Source organism: Pogona vitticeps, chromosome 2 (assembly GCF_051106095.1).
Source record: "Pogona vitticeps strain Pit_001003342236 chromosome 2, PviZW2.1, whole genome shotgun sequence".
Classification (NCBI taxonomy): Eukaryota; Metazoa; Chordata; class Lepidosauria; order Squamata; family Agamidae; genus Pogona; species Pogona vitticeps.
In genome coordinates, this window is record NC_135784.1 from 302,161,875 (window position 1) to 302,177,860 (window position 15,986).

The window sequence follows — 15,986 nt, forward strand, 5'->3', positions numbered from 1 at the left end:
GCTGCGGAGCCTGAGGTTGGAAGTTTGATTCCCCAGTGTGCCTCTTGACAAGAGCGGGACTTGATCATCCTTGCAGTTCTAAGATGATTATTTATTTATTTATTTATTTATTTATTTATTTATTTATTTATTTATTTTATTTATTTATTTATTTATTTATTTATTCAATTTATATGCCGCCCAAACTACCCAGAGGTCTCTGGGCGGCTTACAATAATTAAAATTTATTTATTTATTTAATACCCCGCCTATCTGGTCATTGCGACCACTCTAGGCAGCTTCCAAACAAATACAAATAACATATAAATATACCAAGATAGAGAGAAAATTATAAATCAATAAACAGATAAAGAAGAATTGTGCTAAGGGTGATTACATGGTATATTTCTTGAAAAGCACTGACTGTAATGGTTCTATATTTGGAAGCTAAATGAATGTATAAGCAAGGAAGCAAGCAAGCATCTCAGTAATAATTTGTATGAATGCAAAGCAATGCCCTATACTAAGTGAGACCTTTCATTCATATACTCTGGTGTTATTTAATTATGGAGATGGTGACTCTCTTTGTGTCTGCGTCCCAAGCCTTTCCCAGCCCTGAGGCTTGAGATCCTTTACCAAGGCATTCTGCATGCAAAGCATGGCCTCTTCTGATGATCTTGTGAGTAGTTCCGATCTTAAAACCATGAACTACCCACCGTTCAGTATTTCACCTTGGCAAGTTTTCATTTCTTTATTTACAAGAACAAACTTTGAGCAGAAATTTAGGCGTTTTAGCAGTGCCTCTCATACAACTCGCTTGTAGTAAGGCCTGAAATATGGTTATATGTTGATAAAGATCCTCAACAAATCCATCACTACCGAGCCATTTATGTCCATTTCATGTCAGGAAATATTATCCCTGGCAGATTCTTCGTAGGCACATCTCCTTTTGAATGGTGGGCAATTTGCTATTGCTATATTTTAATAAGAGGGAAATGCAGGTTTGGGGATTATTCTGTTTTCCAATTTTAATTCCTCAAACTCGAAAACATACAAATGGATTTTACTTATCCGTCTGAGCAGTCAATCACTTCATGCGCTTAATGGGGTCACAAATGCTTTAGCAAGGTCAGGAACTAGAATCATTTAATGTTTTCTGTCAGAAGTTTATTGCCTATTTGTTGAGTCGCATCTTGTCATTCTCTCCCATTGTTTCTCAATAGGTCCACTTTGAAATAGTTTCCTCCTCAACCATTTGTGTCACGTAGTACGTGTAACCCTCCTTTATCTGTCTAATCCCATTATGAAATCATTCCTCAAACCCACATCGTTCCCAATATAAAAAGGCAAAGCACCTGTTTATTTCAGGATTTCCCCACCCCAGTGAACACAAATGAATAATTATAATGAGTTGACATCTCTTTCTACATTTCCCAGATTGCATGCTTTGTGCTCTTTCGCCTTTCTTACATAAGCACATCATCCTCTTGGATTAAAAGGCTTTTATCCACACTTGTCCCAGGAGATGTAAGGCACACATAATAGCAATAAAGGTATACTTTTGATTAAACTTCCTTATGGGTTTTCCCATTCCCCCCATCATGGATTTCTGTGTATTATTAAAAATGCAGCTGCTGCTTCGGTGGTGGAACTTCACCCAGTAAACGGAATTGTCTTGCCCGTTTTGTATATTTCCTCCTCTTAAAAGAGTTTCAGGACATACAGTATTTAAGAGATCGCTTTTATTGGTCAGTTTTTTGTTGCTGGCCCTGCAGAAACAAAACAAGCAATATAGCTTTTAATCTTTCTGGACAGGACCCCATATGAGCAGTATGGCCATGCATTCCTCAGTTGCACGAGTGGTCTTACCTGTTTGGAACCCACCTGAGGAGGACCCAGTGCCTCCTTTCCCAAGAGTTTCCCTGTTCCATCAGTCACAGCTCCCCTACCTTCGTCAGCCAGGATGACCGCGGATTGAGCAAAGGGGCGTTAGAATGCTTTCTAGACGCTAAAACAGCCCAAGTTCTTTGGGATGTCATAAGAGTCTCAGTCAGAGAGCCTTTCACCCGGATCCTTGTGTAAGTACACTGATAGAACTCTCCTCTGCCTGCATTACACCACATTCTGGACCATCTGTTTACCTTTTTCCCATTTAGTGAAGCAGCTGCCTCAGGTGGCAAATTCGTGGTTCTCCTATCTGCTCTGGCAGCAATCCTGCTGCTTTGGAGAGCAGCCAACTCTTGCTCCTGTGTGCAGTCGTCCACAGTGGACTGTATGCAAAAAGGGGAGGGCCCTGGCACAGCAGCACCTTCTTTCCTCCCCCCCCCCCCGGAGAAGCACAGGATACAGGGCAGCCCTGTGGGCGAGGAGGAGGAGATGCTTGCTGCCGCTGTGATGATGAAGACAGGGTGGGTGGGAGAGAGCACAGTCCCCCAAGGAGGAGGAGAAAAAGAGTGTACCACCTGTCAGCAGCTCTCTTTTCAAAATGGCTGGCTGTGACGATCCTCCGGGTCAACCCTTCTGGAAGACATGCAGTGGTACCTCGACTTACGAACTTAATCCGTTTTGGAACGGCGTTCGTACATTGAAAAGTTCGTAAGTCGAAGTACCACTTTCCATTGAAATGCATGGGGACAGAATTAATCAGTTCCAGCATTTCAAAAAATTACCTTCGGAGGTCTCAAAGGGTTTTCCGCCCGACATCGGAGGAAGCCCTTTGAGAGCTCCGAAGGCAAAAAGGCAGGGTGAAAGGGCTGGAAATTTGAATTTCCCGCCCTTTCTCCCTGCCTTTTTGCCTTCAGAGCTCTCAAAGGGCTTCCTCCGATGTTGAGGAGAAAGCCCTTTGAGACCTCCGAAGGCGACGAACAACTCCGTTCGCAAAAAATAGAATTGACATGCGAACGGAGCCTCGACCTCGTTCATAGGCCGCGGCTCCATTCACAAGTCGATGCCAATTTTTGTGAATGGAGCCGTTTGTAAATCGAAAAGTTCGTATGTAGGGATGTTCGTCGGTCGAGGGTTGACTGTACAAGAGAACTGTCCGACTCTCTTCCCAAAAGGTCTGGCTCAGAGGATCTTCAGAAGACTGTCGTTGTTTTGAAAATCAAGCTGCAAGGGGATGCGGCACTTACATCTCCCTTAAGGTGGGAAGTTCTCCACCTTGCTTACCTGACCTACATCCTCACTGCAGTTGCCCATCACAGTCCTGGCATGCATCTTTTCCTGCCAGGCAGAGGGCTAGACTCCACTGCTGTGCCATATGCACCTGTGATTCCATGGTAGGGCAGGGTGTGTGTGGATATTGCTGACAAAGCAATATATTTTAGCTAAGAATTTTTATTTTCTCCTTTTTTTGGGGGGGGGAGATTTGGGTGCTGCTGCTCTGGTTGGGTAGACACTGCTTTGCTTCCCGCCTTAAGCAGTGGAACAAGTGAGGCCATCCCTATTCATTCTGAACATGATCTGGCCAAAGTTAAGGATTTAAGGCGCCCCTTAGTTTCATTGGGAAAGAGGTAATTTACGTAGGGTGAACTCTCCCATTGAAGTAAATGGAAATAATAACCATGCTTATCCTTTCCCTTGTCTGATACTCTAATCCTATACATGTTTACTCAGAAGTACAGTAAAAGTCCATCATGCGTCGCAGTGAGTGTGCTTTAGGTTACAGCCAAAGAGGGCCATATTACTGTATTATTGTTTCCCGAAGCTCTGTAGAATCAATAAGGAAACTGGCACCATAAACTTTGACTCTTCTTTCTCTCTCTCTCTCTCCCCCCCCATCTGTAAACTACCTAAGTTGCTCTCTGCTGTCTTCAGAGTTCAGCCCAGATATATAACTCAGGTGACCTACAATAAGTGCACAAGGGCATGTGCGCCATAACAGACTCCTTTCCAACTGCTTCATGTCTGTAGCTTGACAAATATAACTAAAGAATGCTCATTGCTATGAATAGCTATGCTACATTCTTATCCAATATTAATTGTTAAAATATACAAAAGGTTTTTGGCTCATGTTAAGTAGGAATGGGCATGTGTCATTTTTCCTGCCTCCTTCATCCATTTATTGTGTTCCTCTTCTTTGGGCTGATTTGTAATATAAGTGCTATTTTGTGTTTTCAAATGTCCCAGCTTTTCATACTCGCACACAAATTGAAAGTACGTAAATTATCCCATCGTCCTCCTCTTTAATTTATCCTCTACTGAGCTCACACTATATTGCCTCTTGTCAGTTTAAGATGGACACGATCTATTTCCTGATTATTCACTTTATTATTTTTATTTTTTTCCCATCTTGAACCGTATTATTATTGTTGCTTTTTATTTTATTGTACTGTTTTTATTCTATTTTTATTGTTAGCTGCCCAGAGTAGACTTGTGTCTAGATGGGTGGGGTATAAATTTAATAAATAAATACAAATTCAGAAGCAAACCAGTGTTCAGCTTGATGGAATAAAAATACTAGTCCAGCTCCAGGCATTTCTGCTATGTGGCTAGAAAACCCACACAAAATTGACTTGTTATTGGCTATTTTCTTGAAAAAAAATCTTTCTCCTTTAAATACTATTAAAATACCCGTTCTTGTATGTATACATGTCTGTTTGTCTATGCAGTTCTTGTGTATTTGTGTTTCAGGTTTATGTTATTACTTGATAATGAAAAATTAACCTTGGAAAAGTATGAATAATAAGGTAAAGGTAAAGGTAAAGGTTCCCCTTGACAATTTTTGTCCAGTCGTGTTCGACTCTAGGGGGCGGCGCTCATCCCCGTTTCCAAGCCATAGAGCCTGCGTTTGTCCGAAGACAATCTTCCGTGGTCACATGGCCAGTGCGACTTAGACACGCAACGCTGTTACCTTCCCACCGAGGTGGTCCCTATTCTACTCGCATTTGCATGCTTTCGAACCGCTAGGTTGGCGGGAGCTGGGACAAGCAACGGGCGCTCACTCCGTCGCATGGATTCAATCTTACGACTGCTTGGTCTTCTGACCTGCAGCACAGGCTTCTGCGGTTTAGCTCACAGCGCCACCAAGTCCCTATGAATAATAAGACCAAAGCTTTAATGGGCCACAATAAGTACTTTTGTGTTCTTTTTAGTTTTGCTTTGTTTTTGCTGTACAGGCTGAACAGACTAACACCTTTTGAAAACTTTTGAACGCTAGTAAGTTTCAATTCTAGTTGCAACCCCCAATAGTTAGTTTCCAGATTTTGTTCCCTGTTATCATCTTGATACCTCCTCAGCTGTAAATTTCTGTTTGTTTGAATCCATGTTAAAGTTATTTTCATTCTCTATTAGCATACTACAATATATCACAGAAGTGAGTATACCCTCTCACATTTCATAAATATTTCAGTAATATCTTTTCTTATGACAACACTGAAGAAATGACCCTTGGCTACAATGTAAAGCACTGAGTATACAGCTTGTGTAACAGTGTAAATGTGCTGTCCCCTCAAAATAAAGCGACACACAGCCATTAATGTCTAAACCGCTGGCAACAAAAGTGAGGACACCCCTAAGTGACAATGTCCGAATTGGGCCCAAATAGCTGTTTTCCCTCCCTGGTGTCATGAGACCCATTAGAGTCACAAGTCTCAGGTGTGAAGGGGGAGCAGGTGTTATCGCTCTCACTCTCTCAGACTGGTCACTGGAAGTTCCACATGGCATCTCATGCCAATGAACTATCTGAGGTTCTGAAAAAAACAAATTGTTGCTCTACATAAAGATGGCCTAGGCTATGAGAAGACTGCCAAAACCCTGAAACTGAGCTGCAGCATGGTGGCCAAGACCATAAAGCGGTTTAACAGGACAGGTTCCACTCAGAACAGGCCTTGCCATGGTCAACCAAATAAGTTGCGTGCCCATGCTCATCGTCATATCCAGAGGTTGGCTTTGGGAAATAGACGTATGAGTACTGCCAGCATTGCTGGAGAGGTTGAAGGGGTCGGAGGGTCAGCCTATCAGTGTTCAGACCATACGCCGCACACTGCATCAAATTGGTCTCCAGGGCTGTCGTCCCAGAAGGAAGCCTCTTCTAAAGATGGTGCACAAGAAAGCCCACTTACAGTTTGCTGCAGACAAGCAGACTACAGACATGGATTTCTGGAACCATGTCCTGTGGTCCGATGAGACCAAGATAAACTAAACTCACTGTATTTGGTTCAGTTTTAGGCCAATTGTTTAGGCCAGTTGTTTTGCGAGAAGCGAGCCTTTCCATGTTGTGAGCAAAATAGTGAACCCATCCACAGTTTGCCAGGAGCTCACGGAGAGTGTATAAATTTAAGACTCATCCTCTAATGCAGTGGTTCCCAAGGTTGGGTCCCCAGACGTTCTTGGACTAAAACTCCTAGAAGCCTTCATCACTAGCTGTGCTGGCCAGGATATCTGGGAGTTGTAGTCTAAGAACATCTAGGGACCCAGCCTTGGGAAGCACTGCTTTAATGGATAAATGTTGCAATTGTAAGCACAGATTATCCGAAGTGGTTTGGAAACATCCAAAATCTGCAAAGAGTGGATGAAAAGTAATGAAGGATAGGACTGAATGGTGGCTGGGGGGTTATGGGAGTTGTAGTCCAAAAAGGAAACTTTCCAGAGTTCTGCTATTATGAACCATTTAGCACGAAAGCTGTATAGGCAAGGCATGTCTGCTTGCCAATGAAAGGACATAGATCTTCATTTAGTCTAGTAAATTTCCACTGGTCTGCTTTGTCTCTCTTGGCTGTGAGTTTTTCCACAGTTGATGTCTCTTCTGTAAGTCCAAAAAAAGGCATAAAGATACTATCAAGGCAGACACGGCTGCATACCATGCAGGCACTTCAACCAAATCATGTCCTCATTTTTAGCTGATACGCATTGTGGCGACTTTCTGTCCGCAGTAAAAGGAAAACAGTTAGGGCTGGGAGAACCTGAAATGTGGAGGGGCCATTACCTGTGAGCCTTGGTAGTATTCCAGACAATAATAGCAAGAGCTGTTCCAGATATGCTGATCAACAGAAGAATTGCTAAAGAAAGGGTTCTGCTATTTGCAAAAGTTCAGGCTCATTCTTCCAAAAGGTTTTGCAGAAATTGAAACTGTTTAAATAAAGTAAATAAATGTTGTGGATTTTCTTCCCAAGGTGCCTAAAATTTTCCTTTCTCAACATGAATTCCTTGTACCTTAACTGATGTGGCCATGAGCATCTTGTGACGAATGAGGGGGTTGTGTGTTGTTTATGGAGTCATGATGCATGTGATGCCTGCAGAATTTACAGAGAAACTTCAGCATGACACAATGACTTTGCACAAGTTGAAGCTCGTGTGGAGCTGGTACAACAGTGCATGAAGCATTGAAACTAGAGATGAGATATGAAGAACAGTGAACATTTCACACAGATGTCAGTAACATACAGATGTTTGCCACCCATTTAAAACTCAACAGATGATCCCATTCTATTAGGAAAGACATTCTTTTGACCTTAGGAATCTCATGTATCTTCTGTTAACACTGTCCATGTATAATTTTTAGGATACAGTTAAACATATTCCAAGAAACTGCTGTGGCCTGTCTCAATTTCCTCTCTGTAAAAGACCTAACTCTGTTCCAGGATAGACCATTGCATTTCTACACCACAGATAGGTGAGAATTCACCTAACAGTACATGGTATTTAAGCAAATTATGCTACTTATATATAGCTCCACCATGCTTAAAGCACTCTCTGGGCAGTTTGTAATTTATTTATTATACAATCTACACATTGCCCTCCCTCCTCCCCCCAGGAACATGGGTACCCATTTTACCAAGCTCAGAAGGATGGAAGACTGAGTGAACCTTGAACCAGTGTCTGATCTGTTGGTGTCGAACTCTGACTGCAAGCAGAGTTTGGGCTGCAATACTACAGTTTAACCATGGTGCCATGAGGCTCTTTAAGAAGAAAGGTGTTGGGCCAGTCACTGTCTTACAGTCTCACCTGCCTTGCAGACGTTGTGAAGATAAAAGGGACAGACAGTGAGAGTGCTTTTTTGAGGAAGTGTGGTTTGGGAAGGCAAAAGCGCAATCAACTTCTGTCCTGGATTTCAGCCCTGCTAAGATTCAGAAGCAAAACCATCTTTTTTTTAGGCTGGCATAGTGAACAGCATTATTAGCTGTTAACAACTTCTGGGAAGGAAACTATGTGAGAGTTGTATGTGAGAGAGGGACAGAGACAGAAAAATGGGTACAAAACTACAGTCGTGGCCTGCTTAACTATTTCCCCGCATTACGACGAATCCATGATTGCAAAACAATGGTCTAAATGGGGGAATTTTGCTTTGCGATGATCGGTTCTCTGCTTTGGGAACTGATTTTTGCTTTACGACGATCAAAAACAGCAGATCGTCAGGGTTTCAAAATGGCCGCTGGGTGCTTAAAATGGCTCCCCGCTGTGCTTAGGGACGGATTCCTCGCTATACAGGCACCGAAAATGGCCGCCGTATGGAGGATCTTCGCTGGACGGTGAGTTTTCAGCCCATTGGAATGCATTGAACGGTTTTCAATGTGTTTCAATGGGGTTTTTAATTTCGCTTTATGATGTTTTCGCTTAAACGAATTATCGTCGTTAAGCGAGGCACCACTGTAGTTACTTAAACCCATTTATGCACCTTAGCATGTTCCCTGCTTTTGATTTACGCTTGATGGTCCAATTATATGATTTTGTGAGTCTGGGATTTCATTTCTACGATATGATGCGTGAGCAGAAAGGTGCTTCAGTCTTCTGTCTTACCCCCAACAATATTTTAATGCTTTGGAGAATGCCGTTTTATATTGATGTGCTGTCAGTAAGCTAATGACTCTCAGGTGTTTCTGTTTTCAGCAATGTCAGGCACATGTCCTAAGAAGAAAATAATGTACCAGATGGGGATCTAATAAACTGAAATTGATCTTGGTAAAACAAAGGTGACGACATGTTTGGTATCAGGACAGCTGGAAACGAGTCTTTGTTGTCTGTCTGTCTGTGTGTCTGGGCAAACAGAGGTATTATGATAACATATCAGGAGTGTAAGAGTAGTTGTAAATGCCAGCCAGCAAGGTGGAGAAGGAGAAAAATTATTACTCATGTGCTTCACAGTTGACTGCACTGCCATTCAAATACGTCTACATCATGTGAAATAGATCCAAGATCTAAAGTTGTCAAGTTTTGCCACTGAATCACTAACCTTGTTAATATGGCAACAGCCTTTTTCTCTTGGGAGAAAATTGTCTTGTTGCAATTATTCATGTCTTGGTGACTTCCAGCTGGGATTGCTACCTCTGAAACTTGAAAACATCATCTAGTTCATAATGTGTGGTCATCTGATTGTAAGCTGGGGCTTGGTGCTCTGGCTGTATCACTTCAGTACTGAAATAGCTACCCTGGTCTCCAGTTTGTTTCTGAGCCCAACTCCCGATGCTAATTACCCGGTAAAGCCCTAAACAGCTGAGATCCAAGGGGATCTAAACAATTACCTACCCTCATAGGAGCCTATCTGTTTGCTGAGACAGCAAAGTGAGGCCTGGGGGCACCTGCCCTTGGAGATTAAATGTGTAGGTACCACGAACAGATCCTTCTCAACCGAGGCTCCCACATAGTACAGTGGCTTCTCTTCGTGCTTGCTTGCTTTTTTATATATATAGCACAGTTATCTGCATTCTGTTTAAGCAAATTTATGGAGCTAGAGAGCATAGAGACATAAAATAAAATAAATCCTTGCAAGCAAAGAAAGAAACTGCCAAAATGCAGGAATGGATTTTGCAACCTGATCTTTAATACACTGAAGTGTCCTTTGGTTCCAACCAGAATTAAACCCATCGACACGAAAGTAAAAAAAAAAAAAAAAAATCATCCTCTGTTGTTTTCTGTGCAGTCTCTCAGGCAGGGACGTAAGAGGTGGGGAAAGTGCACTAAAGTAGTGGTGAATCTATGGTTGTTTCTAAGATGCATCTGCTATGGTGGCTTCCTGTGGTTTTGCATCTGATCACAGACTTGATGGCTCAGACAGTCTGGCCAACTTGGGACCTGTCTAGCGACACACTCTTGTCCCCAGCCACCAGCCCAGACATCTGCTTTCTTCGAGAAGAGGAAGAAAGTCATTGTGGTTCATTAAGTGAATAATTTTAGCATTGAATTGAGTATGGGAGGGAAGGGGAGCGTAAGCTGAGGCCATATTGGTAGGCCCCACCACCATTCTGACTCAGATGTATGCTATCAAAATGGTTTGTTTCAAGAAAGTGGTGATTTGATAACCCCCCAAATAACACAAGTAATCTATCTGATGTATACGCTGCAGCAGTTTTAATAATGAACCAGTATACAGTGGTGCCTCGCAAGACGATTTTAATTTGTTCCGCGAAAATCATCGTCTTGTGAAAAAAAAATCATCTTGCGAGGTTCCCTATGCATCAGTCAAAAAAAAAAAAACGTCTTGTGAAGCATGGGTCTCAAAAACGCAAAAGTCTTGCGAAGCATTGGTCTCAAAAAAAATCTTGCAAAGCACGGTCATTGGAAAAAAGGTCTTGTGAGGCACGATAGTGATCGCAAAAAACAAATCGTCTTGTGGGTTTTTCATCCCACGAGGCAATCGTCTAGTGAGGCACCACCGTATATTTTTTCTACATTTCTCTCTTAAAAACAAGTTTGGGTGTCTCCAAAAGATGCATTTGCTTCCAGTTCATACCTTTGCCAGAACTGGTGTCCTGTAGTTGAGAGAATAAGCAAAGTCTTGTATTCTCATCGCTGTGCACTTATTATGTAAGCTTAACTGAACGATGCAAGCGTGCATCTCCCCCTTTTTTATTAAATGACTAAACAGTCCTGCAGGACAGAGGTACAATTGAGATGGATCTCATGATACCTTAAAGGAAACAGTAATGTTAGACCTCATTGTATCAGACAGACACAAAGTGCAGAGGTACAAAATAAAAAGGAGTAAGAGGCTTCCCTTTGGGGAACAAGGGAGAAAAGCATATTTTCTGAATTCCTGTGGTTATGATCCAGTAGAAGGAAACCATGTTTTTTGAAATTTTCCAATTTTTCCATTGAAAGTGGGGTTTCAGAGGGCTTATTAGACAGATGTGCCCTGTGCCCTGTGTTAATTTATAGAAACAGACACACACTTTCATAAAAAGAGATACATTTTCACAGTTCCACTGGCTCATTGCCTGGAAGTTAATCTCACCTGTTCTTGGCAACTAATGAGAGTCTGTGAACAAACCTGCCATTAAAATTCTGCATCCCAAGGCAGAAAATAAACTTGGCAGAATCACAATTGGATAGATAAGGGATATTCTGCTTACCAAAATACAGTTTTACACCAAGATAAAGTTCCCCTTGTTCACAAGAAGTCATCAACTGTGCTTGTCTTCGGAGGTGCTGTGGTTAAACCAAAATAAAATCAAGAAGTAGGGAGGGGTATGTGTGAAGAAAGAATGGGAAGGACACAGAAATATGAAATTTAGTAGAAAAATGTAGTTAAGAGGGAGCTCAAAAAGTTAAGCTAAAGTTGGGGGCAGGGGAAAAAATTAATAGTTACTAATAATAATCATATGCCACCAAGTCAATTCTGATTTATGGTGGCCCGTTTCAAGGTATTTCAGAGAATACTCAGAAGTGGTTTACCAATCCCTTCTTTTTTTGGGGGGGGGGGCGTTAGTCCTAGGAGGCTTGCTCTACTCGTAGGAGGCACAGTGGGGAATCCAACTCCCAACCTCTGGTTCTTTCTTAACCCCTTTCCTCCCCATCTCTATTTTTTGCATTAAAAAAGCATTTCTCACCCCGTATCAAAACCCTTCTCTTGCTTTTCCTCTTCATCTTCCTTATAATTTTGTGTCCTTATTCTCCCCCCCCCCCTTTTTTTAAAAATTTTATCTGGTTCCAATGTGTATTCCAGCAACAGCCCTAGGCAATCAATATTCAGTTTTCCAGGATGACCTAGATGCCTCTGTATGGTGTCTAGTGTAGAACTCAAGAGGATCATTGTTTTGATGAAGGGAAGACCACCACTCCATTCCAAGCCATCCATATCATCAGTTGGTTTACAATCTTTTAATCAATCTTGATAGCACTAATTAAATAATAAGTGCTATCAAGTTTGCACTCATTCATTTAAAGTCTGCTCTCTGTAGTCTGTACATGTGTGAAAGCACCACCTTCAAATATTCCACGAGACATTACTTCATAACATTACAGTGCACTGTTAGACATCTTTTAATCATAGGCACAGTGCTTGTTGAATAAACAGCTGCCCAGTGACACCCTTTAATTTTTATTTACTGATAATTAATAATAATATAACAAGTGGATTTAGCATTGCAGCTTTAATTAATTAATTAATCCTGCAATCCTATATATACTTACTTGGGAATATGTCCCATTGAACATGGTGGATCTTGCTTTCTCCATTTTCAGTTCATTCCAGAGAAAACTATTTATCTGTTTATGCCACAAAGTGCCTCTGAGCAGTTTGCAAAAATCAGCTCATCTCAGCCCATGATGGCAGCTCCATCTTTCAGATTTCCAGTGGAGGCTTTTGCCTCCTGGTGCAGCTAGGGCAACAGCAAACCTGTCTTCCTTGACCAGCAACAGCCTCTGATGAGTCTAAAGAGGCCCCTGCTTGAAAATTGTCCCCATATGAATCAGCGTCTCGGGAATTGCAACAAACAAATGCTAAGATGGTCATTAAACTCTGTGTCTGCATTTTTTTTACATTCCAGGTTGCACTAAAGATAACCAAATATTGAATTACATGGATTTAGCACTGACTGAACGTGTGGTTTGCACAATTTATTCCAAAAGCAATATTTGTTTGATTTCTCCTAAGAAACTTTTATTTGGGGGGCGGGGCGGGGGAGAATGAATAAGCAAGAGGATGAGACATCAGCCCAAGGTGGTGAGTGGAATGGGAATCGTCAGTGGGCCTGCTAGAAATACTTTGACTACTTGCCTCCTAAGAAAATGGCATACAGGTGGGGCAAGCCCCACATTCTTGAGGACTATACACCAATAAAGAGAGATTGGTGTTTTCAAGTGTCTCCTATAAGCTAAAAAGATGAAGCCGGTAAAATATTTCCATTGTGGGTTTTTTTTTTAATCTGTAAATTTGGTTCATTTTTAAGGTGAGTAAAAGCTGCACATGTCACAGAAATGTTTCAGATCTTCGTCAAGACGTCAGTATAAAAAATATGTTAGTTAATTGTTGCCCCCCACCCCCAATGGGAATCCCAGCATATAACAGGCGTTGATTGCTCTTACTAAGAGTTTTAGTAACCAAACAGATATTGCTTTATGTTATAGCCCAGGCTGAGATGCATTGCATTAATAAAATAAATATCAACAAGGGCCATAGATTCCAGAGCCAATAAAGAGCATAGCGAAAAAGCATCCTCACGAAGAGCTGAGTGCTGAGTGCTTCTGCAAGAGATGCATTTTGGGCCCTGATTAGAAAACGAAGGTAGGAAAGAAGCGAGCAGAGCAGAATGGAAACAGTGAAGAACAACCAAGGCTGGTCCCCCCGTATCCCCTGCTTTTAACAACAGGTACGGGCAAATATTCTGATGACCGAAGGGCAACATCAGTGTCACTCTTCAATTGGAATGGGCCCTTCTGAGTATGCATTTTGATGTGAAACCCAAAAATCTGCAAACTCATTTCAGGGAAGCTTTTTCTAGTTGAGGTTCTCTCTAGCTCAGAAGTTTCCATATTCCTACCACCCGCTCATTCTCTCTTGACTCAGCCTCTTGGGCTCCCTTAGACCTTCTACTCACTTTCTCTTTACACTTCCTTTCTTTTCTTTTCCAGAAATTTCCAGAGCTGAAGTTCAAGTACGTGGAAGAGGAACAACCCGAGGAGTTCTTCATCCCTTACGTCTGGTCTCTGGTGTACAATTCTGCAGTGGCGCTTTACTGGCGGCCCCAAGACGTCCAGCTCTTCACGATGGATTCTGGCTGACGGGCAGAGCGATTGCGATGCCAGTGCGTTTCCATGGCACCCCTTTTCCCAGAACGCAACCCCTTCGATTTGAACCCTACTCAGAAAGACGTTAGTTACTCTTGAGCAAATCCCGCTGCTGTTTGCAAGGGGCATTGCTGGACACCAGAATATTGTGAGGACTCTGAACAGATTGTACACTAACGTTTATTTATATGTTTGTAAAGCCAAGAGATTTTTGCATTGGAAATGGCTGTTGGGTTGGGGCATCTCATGCAAAGTAAGACATGAGCAGTGGCCAGCTTTGAAAAGAAAATACAAGAAGTCAGCATTTGCAGGTCAATTTCCTTTGAGCTTTCCAGGGGCCTGGTGGGGTTTCACACACACACCCGCCTTGGCTATACGCTTCTCATTTGATCTTCACAATATTCTTCCTCACAACACGTTCACACACTTTAACCCTCCATATAATTGAAATTAATGCAGTTCAAAGCAACGTTTTTGCATTCTTGATATGTAACTTTAGGGCAGGAAAGTTTGAAAAAGTCAGTGCTTTCGTGAGGGGTAGGATATTCAGTAAGGACACGTCATTTTGAGAAAATGTTGCCGTTTCTCTTTTCTGACTAGCCAAGATTTATGGATGTCCTGCCATAATTTCTGCTGCGGGACAAGCCTCTGTCTCAGTAAGGCTTTTGCAGGAGATGCTTCTGTTGGATCCAGGAGTGCTCCAGGGTTTGAGCAGGGGCGCAATTTAATCTAAACTGATGTGGTGAGGTACCCCCTCCCAAGTCAGACCACAGACCACCAGTAGCTCCATCGGAACATTCATTTCCACGGTGCGTTATCACAAAGTTACCTGTTGAATGTGCTTCTCACAGGCTCTCTGAGATGATGAAGAACATCACATTCAAACCACAGCTATGAAAGGGATCAAAAGAACACGAAACACAGGCAGATGTAGTGCCCTTTCAGGAAATCAGGGTTTGCCACAGAGGTGCCAAGGTCAGGACATAATTCTCTGAATGTTGAAAAATGAATATCCTGAAATATGCCTTTTTTAAACATCCGCCGTAAAAGATAATTGGCATTGTGTTGTTTTTGCAAGTAGAAGGAAAAAGAAGGGGAAATGTTAATGTAAGGTTATCTTTTCACACCGAATGTGGGCTTGTGGTGGTTACCTTTAAATGAGCAGGACAAACCCAACTGCAGAGGAAGGGGAACTGATAAAACATATCAGGTTATTGTCTCACCCAGCATGGTTTGTTACAAAATAAATATGGCACATTTTCTTAAACAAGGAAAGGAACTTTCTGAACAGCCTTAGGATATTTCACTTTTTAAATAACTTCTGGACAAATGGTAGAACTGGATTTTTTTTCTTTCCACCTTTGATAAGCAAGATCCTGTAAAGTACTTTGTACAATTGGAAATTAAAGACCCTTTACTATTTATTTAAAACTGCAAATGTAGACACAGTTATCGTACTTTTATTTTATTCGCACAGAAACAAATTTGGGGAAATAGCAATAGTTGTCCACTGAGTTGTCAGCATTATCAGCGTTTTCGGTGTAACATTAAAAGCAGAATTGAATGGGAAGCTAAAAGAGGAGTTGACAATGTTATGCTGTGTTTGGGCTTCATTTTTTCTTTTCTGGATGAACTCTTTGTAGTGTTTTCTGTATACCTTTCTTTTAAATAAAATACTGTTGACTGCACTGCCCAAAAAAAAGGTCAGTGTTTTAAAGATACATTCCCATGCTGCAGATTCCGATAGTTTTCTGGGGGGACAGTTGAATGATTTAGTTAATCAAACTGTGGCAAAAAAGCTGATGCTGAAAGTTGCAGGATGCAGGTCACCTGGGATTTTGGATCAGGGAGACTGTGCTTCATTCATGTAATCAAACGGATAAGGTTTTATTTTGTCTCCCCGGTAGCCAAGAAAGTTGCCTACACCCTTCACAGTGCATCGTACTAATGATGCAATGAGTTGTTGAAACTCAAGAGAATTGGCATGTTTAAACCCCATGCAGTTTTTATCTTTCCTTAGGGAAAACCTTGGTCCTTGGCAGAAGCAGCCAAAGGGATGAGGGAGT

At 41.9% G+C, this 15,986-nt stretch overlaps 1 protein-coding gene across 3 annotated transcripts in view; it reads left to right on the forward strand.

Moving 5' to 3' along the window:
- The window catches only part of DYM (dymeclin), a 238,828-nt gene extending 223,220 nt beyond the window's left edge, over positions 1 to 15,608 (forward strand). For all 3 annotated transcript variants that reach the window (XM_072992948.2, XM_072992946.2, XM_078384136.1), the window contains one exon: positions 13,765 to 15,608. In XM_072992948.2, coding sequence (XP_072849049.2) covers positions 13,765 to 13,914 — 150 coding nt within the window. In that variant the 3' untranslated portion in view covers positions 13,915 to 15,608. The remainder of the gene's footprint in view (positions 1 to 13,764) is intronic.
- The last annotated feature ends 378 nt before the right edge of the window (positions 15,609 to 15,986 follow it).